The sequence below is a fragment of the Protomyctophum bolini genome, assembly GCF_963924005.1.
Source record: "Protomyctophum bolini genome assembly, chromosome: 4".
NCBI classification, from domain to species: Eukaryota; Metazoa; Chordata; class Actinopteri; order Myctophiformes; family Myctophidae; genus Protomyctophum; species Protomyctophum bolini.
The window spans coordinates 4,905,241-4,925,055 of NC_137865.1; the positions used below are offsets into that span (position 1 = coordinate 4,905,241).

At 43.8% G+C, this 19,815-nt stretch overlaps 1 protein-coding gene across 1 annotated transcript in view; it reads left to right on the forward strand.

Moving 5' to 3' along the window:
- LOC308314747 (tetraspanin-18B-like) overlaps positions 1-19,815 on the forward strand; it is an 87,956-nt gene that overhangs the window by 61,056 nt on the left and 7,085 nt on the right. The window contains exons 3-4 of the mRNA XM_080762415.1: positions 14,297-14,392; positions 18,401-18,601. Coding sequence (XP_080618541.1) covers positions 14,297-14,392; positions 18,401-18,601 — 297 coding nt within the window. The remainder of the gene's footprint in view (positions 1-14,296; positions 14,393-18,400; positions 18,602-19,815) is intronic.

Sequence of the window (19,815 nt, forward strand, 5' to 3'; positions counted from 1 at the left end):
AAAAGGTTGAGAAACGCTGCTGCGGAGAGCGAGAGATTCCCAGGGGCGAAACAACCACAACACCAGAGGGATCTCCTCATGACCTTGTTCCCCCTAGAAAAAAAATCTATTATACTAAAGTACCGCCGCCCGAAAATGGAACTCTTGTTATTGTATCACGTTGTGTGAGGATATCCCACAACGTGACCACAGCACGAGCCGACATTTTGACCTCATCTTCTTCATCATCACTTGCCTATAGTGTGTAGACACCGCTGGGACGTGTATAGCATGTTAGCGCTGGGGATGTAGCATATAGCGGTGAGGAGGACATTCAATGTCAACCTCTGTGTGTTCTCTCTCTTATCCGAGAGCTTGGAGGATTAATTCCATTGTGAAAGGGGTGGGGAGGGTGGGGGGGGGGTGGGGAGTAGGTATTAAAACCTGGCTAGGCCGTTTGGGAGCATCCTAGACCGCCCATTATTGCGCCGACCTCATATTATGTTGTATACAATTAAGAGTGCACAATCTTGAGGTGAATTTGAAAAGGGCACGGTATAAGTCTTCCGTTTGTTTATGTATTCAGAAAGTGTGTGCGTGTGTTTGTAGGTGTGTGTGTGTGTGTGTGTGTGTGTGTGTGCGTGTGCGTGCGCGCCATGCACACGTACAATGCGTGTGTGTTTGCACTGGTCAGAGAACGTGTGTCGTCTTTGGGCCTGTTGTTTTTCTCGTCTTTTCATTTTGCTAAATTGAGAGAGAGAGAGAGAGCGAGAGAGAGGGCGAGATACTGGAGAGATATGAAAATGAGTTTTTAATGGAGATGAAGGGTGCAGCTGCATGCATGCATCACAACACTGTGTCTCTCTCTCTCTCTCACACACACACACACACACACACACACACACACACACGTACGTGCGTGCTACAGCGGTGCCCGTGCACCCGGAGGGGAGGGCACCTATTAGCACCCTCTCTTGGGTTCAATTAAAGGTGATCATTTAGATAATTTAGAAAGCCAATGACATTTAAGGAGGTCAAGTGCCTGCCTTCATGATGTCAGTCTCTCACACACACACACACACACACACACACACACACACACACACACACAGTGTCTGTATTAATGACGATTCTGTATGCATAGAAGCATCTACCCTACCTACAGCTGGGTTCTGTATATGTGTTGTTGTGTTAACCCATAGTATGACTTGAGGCCGATTCTACAATGTCAAAAAAATAAAATAAAAATCTTGCTGAAATTCAGCCTGCCTGTAGAAAAATACAGGGATGTGGGGGCGGGGGAAACAAACCTACCTTGTTCTATCCTCCATATGCAGACCGCGGGCCATCTTACCAGGCAACAGTGCAGCACTATCCCCCTCTATTTCTGGCACAACAGCGCCCCTACTGGTACTCAGAGTCATATACTGGTGCTCATTAACCAACACACATAGGTATAGGTGAACACGGACATTGCTGTTCCTTGGGAGTGGTTGCACCGCTCAAAAATCCACTGTAGACATGTTGTGAGTTACTTTCTGTCCTTGCAGGTGAGGTGAAGTGTTGCAGTTTGGAAGTGCTCGTTAGATATCACTCAACTGCCCTGGCTGCGTATACATACCACCTGTTTATAATTAGCACATAATGCAGGAGGCAGCAGGACGCTGCTTTACAGAAAACGAGTGCTTCCAAACTCTTCACGGCAAGATGGCTGCGGTCTGCATATGGTCAGGGCATCATGATGACGCTATATACCCAATGACTCATACCCACTGCAGATATCAGCATTCAGCAACATTGTGGAAAAACCACATAAACATAAAAGCAATTAAGTCACCGTGACCCGGGGCTCAGTTTTCTAGGGTTAAGGTCTGTAACTATATGTATCCAAATAATATACCCATAACATCAAAAAACAAATAAACAAAAGTTTCCAGAAATGATTCCAACTATAGTCAACTGTGATGGAACCGATTATTGTTCCTCGATGTGTGTGTGGGTGGGTGGGTGGGCGTGTGGGGGTGTGTGTGGGTGCGTGTGTGTGTGTGTGTGTGTGTGTGTGTGTGTGTGTGTGTGTGTGGGTGCTTGACTATAGACCCTCCTCATTAATTGTGCTCGGAGGTGTCAAGCTCAAGGAGAAGGCACCGAGGGAGGTTGTATTTATGCAGGCAGAGAGAGAGAGAGAGAGAGAGAGAGAGAGAGGTTCTCCACTGTGTCTTCCTTATCTGTTAATTACACACAGGCTTGACATACCGACAGCGAGGGTCTCTCCTCACTGCCAGGGTCTATTTATAACCCACAGTGAAGGTCCCATTATGTTATATGTATACAGATACAGTGAAGGGTCTCCAGTAGGGATGCACCGAAAGGGAAATTCTTGGCCCCGGAACCGAATACCGAAATAATAGGAAACCAGTTGGCCCGAAAACCGAATATCCGAATATATCTTTTTTTCCCCCTGCCATTGCTGTCATGGCCGTACCTATAAAAGCTACCTGATTTATGACAAAATAAATGGTTAAATGGCAAAACTTTTCTTAAATAATAATCACTATTATGGGTCCATAAAACATTTATTCAGCTCTTTTGAATGCATATACTATTTGGTGCCGAAACCGAATAGGCCGAAAATGCATTTTTTTGCCATTTTCTGCCATATATTTTCTGCGGCCGAATATTCGGTTGCGTCTCCAGTATGTTATGTTGAGAGTGAGGGTCCCACTATGGCATATATTTATAATTACCGGTATGTTATATTTAAACACATTTTTTGATTTTAGTTTAGTTTTAGTTTTAGTTAGTCAGTCGTTGGACACATTTTCATTTTGTTTTAGTCAACTAAAAATATCACATTTTAGTCTGTTGAATCTGCAGGTTTATTTTGTCGACAATGTATTTTGTCTGGGGACTTGATGGCGTCGTTAATTATACGCTTGGTTGCATGAAAGCTGAAATTCGGGAGGATAGGATTATGACTGACACCAGCTTCTGCCAGTCGGTCAGTCCATGTCTTATAAAATATTCACCGGTGAGGAGAGGAGTATATTCCATAGAAGACAAATTCCTCAGCACGAAATTCCTCTTATTTTCAGAGTGCAACACCGAACTGATTGTCTTTTAGGTGAGGATATATTCTCCACTAGTCCCTTCCTCATATTTTAGTCTCATTTGTATTTGTTGACGAAATTGTCAATATATTCAGTCTTAGTGTTATAGTCATCATAGCTGAGTTTTTATTTTGTTTTCGTCAGTGAAAATATAGTCGACAAACATTTCTCGTCATAGACTGCACCCGTTTCGTGTAACCCTATATGTATTTATTTTAGTGACGCACCGAATATTCGGCCAAACAGAAAATATTCGGCAGAAAATGGCAAAAAACGCCAATGAAAATATATCGCAGAATTAGTTTATGCAACCGTTTCCTATATTCGGTTTGCGGGCCAAGAATTTCGCTTTCGGTGCATCCCTAATTTATTTGCATCTGTAACGTTGCACTGTGGTTCAAAGTTATTGTTTTTGATTGCATGTATACAGTATAGGCTATTACAATGTTTTATTATGCTGTGATCAGGGCGTCCTTGAAAGAGAGAGCTTGCTCTCAATGGACTCTTCCCTGAATAAATAAAGGAAAGCGATGCTGTGAGTGAAGGTCCCTCCTCTCAGTTTGGGATCTCCCTACTATGTCTTCCTTATCTGTTCATTACACACAGTTGACAGGAAGGTCGACGCATGAAGTGAAAACTGGTTCCATGGTGGAGTCTCCTCCAAACATCTCTCTCTCTCTCTCTCTCTCTCTCTCTCTCTCTGTCTCTCTATCTCTCTGGTTTCGTAGACTAAAGACAGTCCCGTAAGATTTTGGCCTGGCCGGTTAAATTGATTGCCCCAGAGCAACACGAGGCACCCCCCCCCCAATGCTTCACTGTAAGCGAGGTGTTCTTCCCTTTTCTGTATGATGCTTCATTCTTCCGTTTGATTCTTTTTCATCACTCCATTCATATGGTTTTCAGTGTTTTTCGGAGTAGACTTTTCTCCATGCTTTGAAGTGGTGTATACGACGTGTTGGAGTTCGGGCAAAAATTTAGCCCTGGAAGGTCTTTTTGCAGTCACTCAAGTGTCCCCATCTGCTCCTCAAGTATCTGGTTGGCAGCCATTTATAGCTTCCTCATTCTAACAAGTCCAGGTTGTGTGTAGCCACTGCTCCTTTAACATTGGCTTGTTCGGGAAGTCCGGGGAAGATAGATTTAGATTATATAGACCAGTGGTAACCAACCTTTTCAAGCCCAAGTGCCCATTTTATTCCCAATTGTAAGCCAAGATCTACCACTAAAACGTGTTAGAAAAAACACTTGTTTTTTTGCTATTTCTGACAGGCTCAATGCATGTGCACACATCCACACAAAGACTAAAGCTTAAATTAGAATAAATAACTTATAGTAAGTTATATTATCAATGTCAAATAATATTAAGACAAATTAGAAATAATTAGTATTAGAAATATTTTGTTTCTCATTTCAATGAATATTCACATTGGCAGATGTTCAAATGACATAGGCATAACATGACCATATATATTTGCACAGATATGGTGACATACTCTCAGGGTCAGCCCACCTTTAATGAGACTGCTGTGACTGAACTTTATCTGCAAGCGTTTTGAAATCATATTTAGTGATTGCCAGTCTGAGGGTGTCATTAAGATGTGAGTCAGTCATACGAGTTCTATTTTCTAGATTCTAGATTTTATTATTTTCATTTGTGAAAAGGCCATTCTCTGCTCACAAGATACCAAAATTCCTTCTCTTTAGCTCTGACCTGCAGGTGACAGTCACTTACTAATCCAATAATCTCCATTTAAATATCTGAAGTTAATGCAAACACATCCTGCATTTTATCGGACAGCAGTTCAATGACAGTAGGCTCAGTAAAGAGGAAAGGAAAGCAGCTACTTGACTCATGCGTTGTACTTCAACAAGTTTTCATATTTCATATTTTTTGCTCTATGTGTGCATGTGTACATAATTCAAACTGTAGCGTTGATTATTGTCACGGACAGAAGTCATTCTTCCCCTTTGCATATGCCCTGGAGTGCACTCGCCTATTAGTTTGCATTGCAGACTGGTATATTCAGTATATTTTTCTCATTTTTATATTTTTGTTGTTGCTGCGCAGCAGTTGAGGAGAACGCAACTATGCATTCCTTTAAGCAACACAACTTCTGCAGCTGCATCCATATGTTTAGAATTTGCATCAATGATCAAATCCCAATAATAAAAAATATAACAACGAACAACGAAAACTGAAGTAGCAGCTGCGCTATCGGCTAGTAGTCCCAACTCTGTGTCTGCAGCCTGTCACGAGCCCGTAATGAACGCACGTTGTTCCGTATTTTAATGTCGGGTCGGAGAATAAATACAGTATGAATGACGGCGGGATTTATTTGACAACTCTGTCCTGCTTTCTTCACGAGAAGAGAAGAGCGCTCACAGCTGCGCCTGCTAATATGGTAGCAGCCCTGTGGCTGACCTGTCAGTTCTCTTTACGGCATGACGTAGTGTAGAATAGTTGAGATGTGAACCTGGGTCTGGGAAGCTCAGAGCTGCAGCCATTGGCTCATGATACGAGCACACGACCAATGGGACAGATCATTCAGTGTTGCTAAGATACCACCACCCCACCACACACGCACACACACCCTTGGACGATGGGGTCTATTCTCAAACTCAGAGCCACAGCGCTCTGCTCAAAATTAATTTGCATGTGACGAGCGGCACTGACATTATTCCAATGGGTCTGTCTGACACTTCGCGATCGACTGGAAACGTTCCCGCGAGCTACCGGTAGATCGCGAACCCCCGGTTGGTTACCCCTGATATAGACTATAGCTATTAAGAGTCTCTAAATGGCATTTGAAGGAGGCGGTTGCAAAACACGAGTCCAAGAATATGAGTGAACCGAAAAGGCCTTTGCACATGAGGAGTGGTGCTAAGATTGCTCACATGAATTACGCTGCCATGCGGAAACTGGTTTCCTGGCTCTGCGTCACGTTTGCAGAAGGTCTTGACAGAAAAATGGGGGGCTCTAAAAAAGTACTAACCCAGACCTGAGGCCGATTATACAAAAGCCTTCTAGAGTGAGTATAGTTCAAAAATAGCAGATGAACATTAAGCTTGCAAGCGTGTCACTTCGTGCCGCGCTGTGAGCTTGCATATCTGCTATTTTTGAATAGCTAAAACCTAAAATGACACAGAACGGATGTTTTCCCACTTTTCTGAGCCTGCAGTAATAATAATAATAATAATAATGAATTGTCTGTATTTTCGTAGCGCTTTTCCAAGTGCTCAAAGCGCTTTACAACGGTTCATTCATTCACATACATTGGAGGATGAAGCGGCGAAAAGTCCTCACTTCCCGACATCCACCCACCAACGGTGGCGAGCTCACACCGACCGACCGACTCATTGGAGGCAATGTAAAGGGTTCAGCGTCTCGCCCCGAGGACACTTCGACATGTGGACAGGAGGAGGAGCCGCGGGGATTCGAACCGCCGACCCAGGGATCATCGGTCGACCTGCTCTTCTACCCCCTGAGCCACAGCCGTAGTAGTTATTAAACGTGGCATTTTGTGTTTTAATATGGAGAAACCACTCGTAATATCAGCAGTGTGAGCTATATTCTACATTGTTCTTGTTTGATGTATTTCTTTCATATACAGTTGCACCTGCGTTGCAGCATATACTGGCGGCAGGCAGAGACACCGTATACTTTAACCCATTCTGACCTGAGATCAGATTCATACGAGGTTTCCACTGGACACACACTGGTCTGATGAACCCATTCTGACCTGAGATCAGATTCTAAAAATGTTCAGTCGCTCTTCGATTTAAAAAAAATAGCAGACCTACAAGCTCGTAGCGCGCCACTCGGTGGCGCGCTATGAGCTTGTAGATCTGCTATTTTTCAATAGCTAAAGCATAACATAGTGCTAACACCAAAATGGGTTACCGGCCAGAATGGGTTAAGATAGAAACAATGTGTTGAGGATGTTGGTCTAAAAAAAACGGTGGGTCTCCCATGGGGCGTGTGAAGTGTGTCCCTGTCCACATTAGTATGAATGTATATTTTGTATGTATTTTTAAGCTCTATATTTGTACAGTATACTGTACATGCAACACTGCAGCAGCAGCAGCAGACTGTATAGCAGCCGGTCTGAGCCCCGGTCGGCCCGGTTGATCGATGAGGCTCTGCGTTCCCCTGGGATTCCTGGGAAAGAGCCAGTTTTGTTTACTCTGCACTTTCTCTGGGCGCGCACACGCATACACACACATATACACACACACACACACGCACGCACGCGTACACGTGTGGCAGGGGTGATTTATACAGTGTGCTGATGCTGCGCTGCCCACTCCCCCCCCCCTCTCTCAAACCCTCCTCTTCATTTTTAAAACATCGAATGCATTTTAATCATGAAAAAAAACAAGAAGAAGAGAAAGCCGCCGCCGCCCGGTCCGACAGTGGTACGACCCTGTGGGGGAGTGATGGAGAGGTGTGTTGGGGCGGGGGGGGGGGGGGGGGGGTTAGGGGGTGAGAGAGAGAAAGCAGACATTCAGTTGTTTGGTGACGTGACTTAAAGGAGCGTTCACCCATTTTCATCCTTATATCTTCATATGAATTGGTCCCACACTATAAAGGCTCATTCATATAGTCTGGATTTTCTGGTGGTGAGGTGACCACCTCTCCGGTGGGGAGGTGACCACCTCTCCGGTGGTGAGGTGACCACCTCTCCGGTGGTGAGGTCAGTGACCACCGGAGCTGAAATAACGTTGAGCGGTGGTGAGTAAAAAAAACAGAGAGAAGGTGGCGGTGGTTTGCTCTTCACCGCGGCTCAGTGACGTCATGTTGTAGTTCGGTGGTCACCTCCCCACCGAAAATCCAGACATATGCATGAGCCTTAATGCTCATTTTATAAAACGATGACACCATTTATATCTACTCGCCCAAGTGTCTCGAGGCCTATTCATACACATACTCCAGTTTTAGGTGATAAGGTGACCACCAAAACGGTGGTTTGGTAAAAACTGAGAGGTGTGTTTTGGGGCGAGCGGTGCCGGTGAGTCGCTTATAGTACCACCGCGGACACCGGGACATCATGTTGTAGTTTTCCGGTGGTCATGACAAGGTTTTGGTGATTTCAAAACGTATCATTCAGTTTAGTATATTATGCAAGAACAATGTCTTCTATTTCAGCATGCTGAACTTCCCAGGAGGAGATATAAGACTGTGTGGTGGTTTCTATTAGCATGCAATAACCCTCATCGATGATGTCACTGGTAGGTGCGTATTATAACGAGCATTATGAGGACCTACTTTATTGACGTGCTCCTTTAAACTCTGAACCCGCTCCCCATGCACCTATGGGCCCGCTCTCACGGCCAAGGGGGGGGGGGGGGGGGTTAATTTATGTAAATCTCAATTAAGACCGCCTGTGACCTCGTTAGCTCGTTCACATGGGATGGGCGGGTGGGGGGGGGGGGGGGGGTGAGTAATTAATAAAACTCTGTAACCTCCACATGCTGATCAATATATATATTCATATCCTTATATGATAATCATTAATATTTGCATATCATCACGATCATGGTGAATATTTGCACGTCATTATTATAATTTACAGCAGTGGTTCTCAAACTTCATTCATGCCAAGGACATGACTAGATGTAGCTGGCCCCCATGATCTGCCATCTGAAATGTGTGCCACGATTTGTGTTTAAAATGTTGATTAAAATATATGATACAATACTTTTTCAATATTTTTTTCCAAAAATAAGCTCACATTTATTTTATAGACAAAGTATGAAATATGGTTAAAGTAGGACTTTGATGTTGTATTTATTAACTCACTTTGCTGGGGAGGCCCCTCAAAGACGCCAGGGTCGTCTTACCTTTCTTTGTAGTTGTTACGTCACCACCAAAGAGGTCCAGGCATTCTTACCTTTCTTTGTAGTTGTTGCGTCCCCACCAAAGAGGTCCAGGCATTCTTACCTTTCTTTGTAGTTGTTGCGTCCCCACCAAAGAGGTCCAGGTGTTATTTTGTGCAAAAGCTCCTTATTGGCTATTTCCCCAACCATAAGCCCTAAATGAATTGAATTGAATGGGGCTATGGGGTGTTGTGCTAATTCGCTTATTTCCATCACTCAAAATTATTATCATTTTGTATATATCCTCTCTTCATAATGTAAATTAATATCCCAAGCGGCACACTTTAGTACTTTTTTCGATGGAATTGAGCGAATGGCACAACACCCCATATAGCCCCATTCAATTCCCATTAATTTCAATGCAATTCATTGAGGGCTTATGCCAACAAACACAGATACTGAAACCACAGACAGACAGACAGACAGACATATGCAGAGAGAGACTAGAGAGAGAGAGAGAGCGCATTATTCAGAGCTATGAATGAGTACTGTACATTAGGAGATTAGCGCTAATATATTCACTGGAAAGACGTTCCTTCTTTTTCTTTCCCCCTCCAGCTATACTCTGCAGTGGTGTGTGTCATTAGTAGTATCCTCGCTCTGCAGACAAACATGATATTTTTTTAATCTTCTTCTCTTTGCCCTCGCCTCAGACAATCACCGCTGGAGAGGAGAGTTCTAATTACTTCCTCACAGCTGCGAGCATCCTTACTTTTCTGCCAACTCATTAATTCTCTTGTCTCGCTGAGCTGTGAGATAATTCTTTCCATTTGAAAGTAGTTTTTTTTCCTTCTTTTTTTTTTTTTTTTTAATCAAATAAAAACCCGGCATTGGTTTTCCAGCCAACTCTCCCCAAGCGAAACCACTCGTTTTCTTTGTAGGTTCAAAGTTTTGTGTTTTATTGTTAGAGCTTGTGTTAGGGTTTTCTTTTTGGTCATTTTCCTTCAGAAGCGTTTGCTGCATTGTGGAACTGCGAGTGTATTTACTAGTTATAGGTAAAGTTAGCTTAAGTTGTGGCAAATCTGCAAAAGAAATGCTTACCACTAGCTTTCTTCACAGATGTGTTCATAAAGGTGTCTAAAAAATTGTTTCACTCCCTTGGGAAACTTTGTGACAGCTGCTGAAAATTGGGGTACCATTAATAGGCAAAGAATATATAAGCGCTGGAGTGCAATAACAATAGTCTAGCGCTACGAGCTTGTAGGTCTGCTATTTTTGAAAAATCGAAGAATGACTGTGACATTTTTAGAATCTGATCTCAGGTCAGAATGGGTTCATCAGACCAGTGTGTGTCCAGTTGTAAACCTCGTATGAATCTGATCTCAGGTCAGAATGGGTTAATATATACTCTATACGGTTGAAACATATTGGAAGTGAAAGTGGTGAAGTGTGTCTGGGTGGGTGTTTTTTTTATATAAATATTGAAGCAATGAAAAGTAATCCAGAGCTAGTGGCTAAGTAATAAAGTATATTGGATCCTTTGGAACACATGGTTATTTGTTCTTATAGCACTTACTTAAAAGTAACAGTTTTGTACATACAAGGTTCCCGTGTGTGTGTGTGTGTGTGTGTGTGTGTGTGTGTGTGTGGTCTTCATTAAGGTGGAGTGCTGGCCTCATCAAGCAGAGTGTTAATGTCAGCTATAGGTTCTCTGTGTGTGTGTGTGTGTGTGTGTGTGTGTGTGTGTGTGTGTGTGTGTGTGTGTGTGTGTGTGTGTGTGTGTGTGTGTGTGTGTGTGTGTGTGTGTGTGTGTGTGTGTTATTATGGGATGGAGGGTTCATTACATTAAGAGGAATGTGTCACTTAATGCAGTGGTATAACCATGGCAACCATCCTTTTCTCCTTGGGAGATGTATAACCTTCTTATACATCCAGTGTTGAACAGAGTAAAGGGCCGTGCAAACGTTTAAGCGAGGAACGCAGTAGGCGTTGTTGTCGCCTGGATCAACGACAGGTCTCCTCCTCCGGGGTCTGTTGAAGAAGGGGCGCGACAACAACGCAAGCGTAAAAAAAAAAATAATAAGGTAAACCGAATCCAGGTCTGGTGAGTCCCGGGGGGGGGGCGTGTGCACGAAACGAGCATGCGGCGCAAAACGTAAAAATGTTTGCGTTGTCGCACCGAGCAAAAACGCAGGTCTCGTTGAAAATTAACTATGGGCGCGTTTTTATCGCTCCCCGTTTGCAAGGCCCTTACCCATTCTGAACGGGAACCCATTTTGGTGTTAGCATCATGTTATGCTTTAGCTATTTTAAAAAAATCGAAGAACGACTGACATTTTTTTTAATCTGATATCAGGTCAGAATGGGTTAATCAGACCAGTGTGTGTCCAGTGGAAATTCAATTAAATTCAATAATTTATTTGCCATGTCAACAAGTTGATAGGAATTTGACTTGGTTCATACTCAACATATACAGACAACCATAGATACACAAACAAGAAGGACAGTACAATACAAAAACAAAAACCAGCAGCATAGGAAATTACATCCAGTTTTTTAAAGTGCTATATGCATATACTATGAGTTCAGGGGCTGTATTTTGCGTGTCTTAAGTACCAGGTCTTATTCCCTAACTTGAGTAAACTAAAGACCTGGAGGCGTGATCAATGCCATTTGGCTATTCTGAGTGGCCAAAGAGCATTGATCACGCCTCCAGGTCTTTAGTTTACTCAAGTTAGGGAATAAGACCTGGTACTTAAGACACGCAAAATACAGCCCCAGATGTCTAATGGCTACGGGGTAAGTGCTATCCCTGAAGCGACATGTAGAGCTCTGGATACTTCTATATCTCCTGCCTGATGGGAGGAAGATTGAAGAGGTGATGTGCAGGATGGGAATTGTCTGCAATGATTGTATTTGCCTTCCTAATTATTCTGGTGGAATAGAGTGAGGAAAGTGTAGGGAGGCTGCGTCCAATGTTTTTTGATGCGCGTCGTACTATACTCTTTCCAGCTTTGATTTGTCTTGAGAGGTTGTGTGACCAAACCAGACAAGCATGGAGAAGGTGAGGACACTTTCAATAGTGGCCCTATAGAAGTGAGTCAAACCTCGTATGAATCTGATCTCAGGTCAGAATGGGTTAATGCAGTACAGCTACATACTGTATACTTCAGTGCATGTAATGAGTATCTATACTTCATTTGCATAATGTAGTACATTTACTATAGTATTCTACTCATTTCGAAGACAAACATTGCACTTTTGACCACCGGTGATATGCGTGTCATGTGGCCCCCCAAAAAAAGGAAAGATTTGTTGTTTTTGTTTTACCGAAATATTAACCTAAAACATTTAATAGTCTTACTATTGAAATATTAATATGGATAGAAATGACTTTGCCAAGATTTGAATTGGATTTTATCCGTCTGTTTTCTGGCAGAAACCAGCCATGTCCAAAATATGAACTTTTCAGGAAATGAATTGTAGTCCTTCCTGGACTACAATTCCCATAATGCTTTGGTGCACTGTTCCTCCTTGTGGATAGGGGAGGGCTGTCTGAAGGCTCATACATAGTCTGGATTTTCGGTGGTGAGGTGACCACCGCTCCGGTGGTGAGCTGACCACCGGAGCTGAAATAACGCTGAGCGGTGGTGAGTAAAAACAGAGAGAAGGGCTGGAGCGGTGTCGGTGGTTTGCTCTTCACCGCGGCTCGTGACGTCATGTTGTAGTTCGGTGATCACCCCACCACCGAAAATCCAGACTACATATGTAGGAGCCTTTACTGAGACAGCATGTAGTCCAGGAAGTAAGCGTGAGCCCAGTGTCCATGACACTTTTGAAGTACTAAAATATCTAAAAACACCTATTACCCACATAAAAACCCCAGGGAAGTGTCTCCCAAACATCATTAAAATAAGATCTGGTTGCAAAAGTGGTGAAGTGGCCCTTTAACAGCAGCTCTAAATCTCAGCACTGATTTACTACACCTGGCCTACATGGCACTGCTCCATGGATTTGTCTATATTGGATTTGTGTCTCTGTCTGTTCTCCATTTCCATTTCTTTCTGCTGAAATGAATGATTGAATGAATGAATCTTTCTGCTGTGTAAGTCAAACCTCTTCAAATAGCGTGGCATGTTTGCAAGCAACCATGTTCTACCTTGAAATGGTTGAATCAGCAGCACTTGCCTGCGGTAACCATTCTGGGAAAAATATATTTATTTTGCCTGTCCCTTGTGCACCGCTTTGCGCAGAGACGGTAATGTATGCGCAGTTGGCCCCCCAAGAAAATCCTCTTGGTCCCGTCTGCGTCCCTGGGGAGATACATGTGTCTTGAATACATATTCTTTAATGTCCCGGGGAACGTCGCAATATACTCGAGCCCCGGGTTGTATAGATTTCGATATATTTTTGGTTTAATTGCCCAGCCCTAATTCATTCCAATTTCCAACTTCATCTTTTTTTTGGCTGACACTGTAGATTTGTTGCTCTGACTTCTTCTTGTTCCCTTCACAGTTATGACTGTGTTGTGGAACTGAAGCCCCAGAGGCCATGACACAGCTTTACTGCTGACACAGACTGAACTTAACTGACAGCTCTCTCTCTCTCTCTCTCTCTCTCTCTGTGTGTGTGTGTGTGTGTGTGTGTGTGTGTGTGTGTGTGTGTGTGTGTGTGTGTGTGTGTGTGTGTGTGTGTGTGTGTGTGTGTGTGTGTGTGTGTGTGTGTGCGCGTGCGCGTGCGTGTGCGCGCTGTGAACATACAGCAGTGCATATTAAGATGATGATTCAAGTTTCTTTATTAGGATAAACCGGGCTTGAAGATCTCGTTTCCAAAAGGGGGTTCCAAGACATAAATGCACGTCACAGCAGGCGCCTTACACGACACAAAGATCTAATCATATTATACTGTACATACTGTATGCATACATTAGACAAAACAGAAGATCGCATATACAATGATCTGATGCGAAGCTTGAAAAGCATCACATCACGTAGGATGGCATGAGATCCATTCATGACCAATTTTGACTGAAGGACTGCCATTGGATTTATTTATTTTAAATTTTCCTTTTTTTCACGTCATATGAAAGCAGGGAATCATAGCTTAAAATGTACATATTGGTTGTTCAGTTTGACCCACCAGTTTTGAAGATATGGCTTATAGAGTCATTCTCAGCGATTTGAGAAAACGGGCCTGGAAGGTTCACTTCTGCAGTGGTCTCTAACATTACACCTATAGCTACACGTTTAAGCCTTTATTTCGCGGATTCGCGCGATGGCAGGCTCTCAGACAGTCACATCTGGTCACTTTTACAGAACGATGCAGGTGCGTTTGTTGTCACAGGCAGCCAGCCAGAATACCAAAGGTGTGTTTTGTGTTTTTTTTTTGTCCCACAGGGTCAGGGAGAAGCGTCGGCCAGGGGGACGGCCATGGAGGGAGACTGCCTGAGCTGCATCAAGTACCTCATGTTCCTCTTCAACTTCCTCATCTTTGTAAGTACAGTACAGTCAGTGTACAGTAAGACTGCCCTCGTGTTTTGGTTTTATAGTTTGTTTTTTATCCCCTTTTCTCCCTTGTGCCAATAATTTCCTCCCCACACACATATCTGTGTGTTGTCTGTTGTTTTGGTTTTTTTGCAGCAAATTTTGATTTTTAGTTTTAGTCATTATTAGTCTCTTGAATAGGTTTCACTATAGTCACATTTCAGTCACCCGGAATGTTTTAGTGTTTAGTTTCAGTCGACTAAATGTACAGTTGATTTAGTCGACTAAAATGTATTTTGGCGGGCCTTGATGCTGTCGCAAATACACTTGCTGAAAATAAGCTATTTTCAGCACGCAACCAATTGTAAAATGACTTATACTGGATCTCTTGTCCACTATAGTCCCTTCCTAACATTTTAGTCTAGTTTTTATTTGTTGACGAAACTGTCAACATATTTAGTCTTAGTTTTAGTCACCATAGCTTAGTTTTCATTTAGTTTCCGTTTAGTTTTCGTCAGTGAAAAAAAGGTAGTCGACGAACATTTTTCGTCTTAGTTTTTAGTCGACGAAATCAACACTGCTGCTGTGCTCCTGTTTTCTCCACACTGACTCACCTGCCAGTTATAGGAGCCCCCACCGAGAGGACGTAGAGGGCACCTTCGTGTCCCGTCCCGTCCCCCCCCGCCCCAACACTCTCACACAGCATTCTGGACCAATTAGGACGAATCGATAGGGAATTGCAGGAGTCAAGTCCTGATGAGATGAAAGTGTGGATTAATGTCCCAAGCTGTCATTCATTGGTCGGGAGTATAGTATTAGTGAGTGGGTGGAGTCTGTCTGAACGGCTCAGAGGCGGTATGATTTGACACCTGTCTGTCAGACGTTTCTTCAGAAGAAAAAGTTCTGATGTCAGATGGATTATGGCGAAGCGTGCATTTACTGCACATTCATTCACACACGGGACAGCAGAGGACATTTCTTTCTCGAGTCGTGACCCTTAGAAATTGGTCCATGGTGAAACTTTGCGACACACTTTGAGAAAGCGTGATCAGAGTATAAACGAGGCGCAGCTGTACACGCGCTCTGCCTTTCTCATCTCGTCTCAATGAGATGCAAATGTGATTGTAATCGAATCCCTCCTGTGATTGGATAGATTATATACGGAAGGTGTTGTGAGTGACGGCTGGCTTTATGAGTCCCGACCTGTCAGTCACGGCTAATCCAATGAGAGAGGGGAGGGGAGGAGGAGCTTGTTAACGGTGCAACCCGAGCCACTGGGATTTGAACCGCCGCTGAACCAAAGGGGTTTTAACCTGAGCCTTTTTTAGACGCCGTAATGCAGTGGGAGGCTCAACTTTACTGGGGAACAAAACATTATTTTATCTGCATGCTAAAATTTCACACACACGAACGGGATTATATCCGGGAGTCCATTGTGTTTTTTAAAATGACCTCTCTTCTCTTCTCTTCTCTTCTCTTCTCTTCTCTTCTCTTCTCTTCTCTTCTCTTCTCTTCTCTTCTCTTCTCTTCTCTTCTCTTCTCTTCTCTTCTCTTCTCCTCTCCTCTCCTCTCCTCTCCTCTCCTCCCCAATCTCATCTCCTATGTATATTCCACTTCATAGTGTAAAGGAGGGCACCATGGTGTCAGTGCAGTGCGATGGGCTCTTATCTCTGCTGCTCCTAGAAGCTGCTTTCCTTAATCACATGGAGAGAGACCCTGCAGTGGAGGAGGAGGAGGGGGAGGAGGGGTGGGGTGGGTCGGCAGAGGATGAAGATGAGAGAGATGGAGAATTGGGTGTGTGTGTGTGTGTGGGGGGGGGGTCTCTCCTCAGCTCTCTGAAGTCATGTTTCAGGGTTGAATGTAGAACGCAGCGTACCTGAATTAATTAGTCTAATTACTGTTCTATGCCCTCTTTTTACTGTTGTTACTGTACTGTTTCAATTTACTGTTTACCGTATACTACTGTTACTGTACTGTTTACTGTAACAGTAATGAACCCATTGGTGTTCTATACCTGCCTTTCACTATTGTTACTGTACTTTATTTAAAATGTTTTATTCATTTGAATTCTCCTCCCTTTGTCCTCAAAAGTTGTGTTTTGACTATGTTTGAGCTTGTAGATATGCACCTTTTACTACTTTATAAAAAAACATATATAATAATAATGGAGTTGCAAGGTTTCCACTCGACAGTGAATACATAATAGTTATTCATATGTGACCAGATTTGACTGAGAGAAAAGATATATATTTTTTTTTCAAAATGAGTTAATAGCACAGGCAGACTCTTCACATACTCGAGCATGTCTGAAATAAGTGTCAGAGCTGAAATCAACATGTATGAAATAAATGCTTAAACATGTATAGCTATAGGTGTAACGTTAGAGTCCACAGAAGTGAACCTTTTCAAGCCTGTTTTCTCAACTCGCTGTTTTCTGCAAGACATTACTCTATTAACCCATTCTGACCGGGCACCCATTTTGGTGTTAGCATCATGTTATGCTTTACCTATTGAAAAATAGCAGATCTACAAGCTCATAGCGCGCCACCGAGTGGCGCGCTACGAGCTTGTAGGTCTGCTATTTTTGAAAAATCGAAGAACGACGGACATTTTTTAGAATCTGATCTCAGGTCAGAATGGGTTCATCAGACCAGTGTGTGTCCAGTGGAAACCTGGTATGAATCTGATCTCAGGTCAGAATGGGTTAAGCCATATCTCCAAAACTGGTGGGTCAAACTGAACAACCAATACGTCAATTTGAAGCTATATGATTCCAATTGAAATGTCCAATGGCAGTGTCTCAGTCGATTGTGGTCACATATTATGTATATACTATAGAACACTGCGGCCTATACTTGGAGCGCGTATATCTATTCTACGTCCGAGCATAGACATGGTAACGCCCCGCCTGCCTCTCATTGGCCTATACCGACACTGCCCGTCTAGCCCCCGTGGTCTTACCCATAGAGTATTAAAAGGATAGAGACTAAACTAGCGCGAAGCTCCGCCCCCTCCACTATTCATGTCAGTGGAAGTTGCTCAGTGGCGTTTTGAAGCACCCCGGAAGGCTGCCGGAAGTACCGTCTTTTCGCTGATTCAGCATTTCACTTCCGCATTTGGACACCAAATGTTGGTGTCCAAATGCGGAAGTGCACCCAGAGTGCACCTGGGCTTTACATTGGGCGCTCGGTTGCACGGGGTTTCCTCGTCAAGAATCCACGGGTCCGCCTGCAGTCCTTCCTCTTACCACTAGGGACCAGCGCTTCAACATTGGAGTGCCTAGCTGGCCTAGACTGTCCTCCGAGACGCGAGGTTACTCCGTGGTGGGAAACGATGCAGTATACAAGAGATTGGCAGCTTGGGCACGCGCAACTTTTATTTTTGTAGAAGAGGCAAACTAATATTGTTTATGCTTTGATTGGATGATTGATTGGACATTGTACGTTGTGTACGTTGTATATGCTTTCATTTGGGTGTGTTCTAATTAAAGTGTTGGTGTCGATTATCGTCTATTAATCTAAATTACTATTATACTAAAAAAAGATAGCACTTTTTTTACAGTGCAATAATGTTTCAAGTTTACACTACAAAAATAAAAGTTACTCATGTTTGCGCGCGCCAAGCTGTCATTCTCTTGTATTATAATCGTATACTTGTATTAGTTATTTATATTTCCCACCGAGGAGTAACCTCGCATCAGACTATCCAGCATAGCGCTGCGCTATCCACCTCGGAGGAAACTCCATATATGGAGTTCTGTGTCAGACATGCCCAAATATGGAGTTGTGGGGGTGTGGAACGAATTTTAAGCCGGTGGGGCTAACGGTTCTCGAGTTACCTGCATTACACACACACACACACACACACACACACACACACACACACACACACACACACACATGCATACAGACAGACAGAGACTTGGTGCATTTATAGATAGATACCGTAGGCCTATATATTACTGTTGTGATTATAAATTGTATAATATTCTCTCTCTCTCTCTCTCTCTCTCCCCAGCTGGGGGGGTCCTTCCTCCTGGGGGTGGGGGTGTGGGTGCTGGTGGACCCCACGGACATCAGGGGCGTGGTCATGGTGACGGGCCACCCGCTGCTCTCCATGGGGGTGTACATCGTCCTGGGGCTGGGAGGGATGCTCTTCCTCCTGGGCTTCCTGGGCTGCTGCGGAGCCATCCGAGAGAACAAGTGTCTGCTCCTCTTTGTGAGTCCTTGTCTGTCTGTCTGTCTGTCTGTCTGTCTGTCTGTCTGTCCGTCCGTCCGTTCTGCCTAGTTTTAGACGTCTGGAATAATATCCTATAGATTCCTGGACGGTGGACGTTACAAATATTATGTAACATCGCAGGACTCGCGAGGCTCACACCGTTACTGACTGGAGCTCAGCACCACACCCCGACACACAAACACTGTTCGGGGGGAAATGCCATGCTGGCAAGAGCCGCCACACCCGGGGGCCATGTTGCAAACCCAGGGGCTCCCAGCAGGGGGCACCGAACTTGGCACAAACTCTGTTCAAGAGGTCTGGGGCGTGAGAATAATCGCACCAAAACAATTAATAAATCAGGGTTCTGTGTCCACTGTGAACGCCTTTTTGAGTCTCTGCCATGTATTTCTACAGCAGCTGAAAGAGAGATGACTTGGTACTTAGTCTTACTCTCCCCCCCCCTGTACACCAAGCCTCTTTGCCGATCTACAAGCTCACAACACGCGTTGAGAGCTTGTAGATTGGTAATGTTTGGCTAACCCCAAGAAAAGGGATGCTAGGGTTCAAGTGTTTAATGTAAAATTAAAAAAAAAAGTCCCTATCACACAAAGATTTGGTGCCCCCCCCCCCCCCCCCCATGCTGTATCTGTGCGGACCCCCTGTTGAAGACCCCTGTTCTATGGTAAAGATGGTGCGCTCTTCTTCCCCAGCGCCCGAGCATCGCGCTCCCCTTTTGAAAAAAAGATATTTATGGTGCTGCGTCCTCCTGGTGCTAGAAGGCTTTATCACCTTTAGTTGCAGTTGTTTAGTCCTCATAATTCGCTTATTTCCATCGCTCGAAAATCAGTTTTCTTTGTATATATCCTCTCTTCATAATGTCAACGGTATGTGTATAGCTTCACATTTTACTCCATAGTAACGGCTTTGCTGTGTTTCAGCCGTAAAGCGTGAACTCTCGTCTATCGCGAGACTTTGTGAGCTCCATGCAAGTGGATGGAGCTCGCGAAGTCTCGCGATAGACGAGAGTAAAATGTGAAGCTATACACATACTGTTGACATTAAGAAGTCTTGTGTTTTCTAATGATGCAGGGTGAAAATCAGTGATTTATGGACTTGCACACTTCAGCTTCTCTCTCTCATGTAGTAGTTTATGCTCATGTTCTCTCTTGTATAGTTTGTTTTTCATGTTGTTCTCTCTCTTTTGTAGTTTGTAT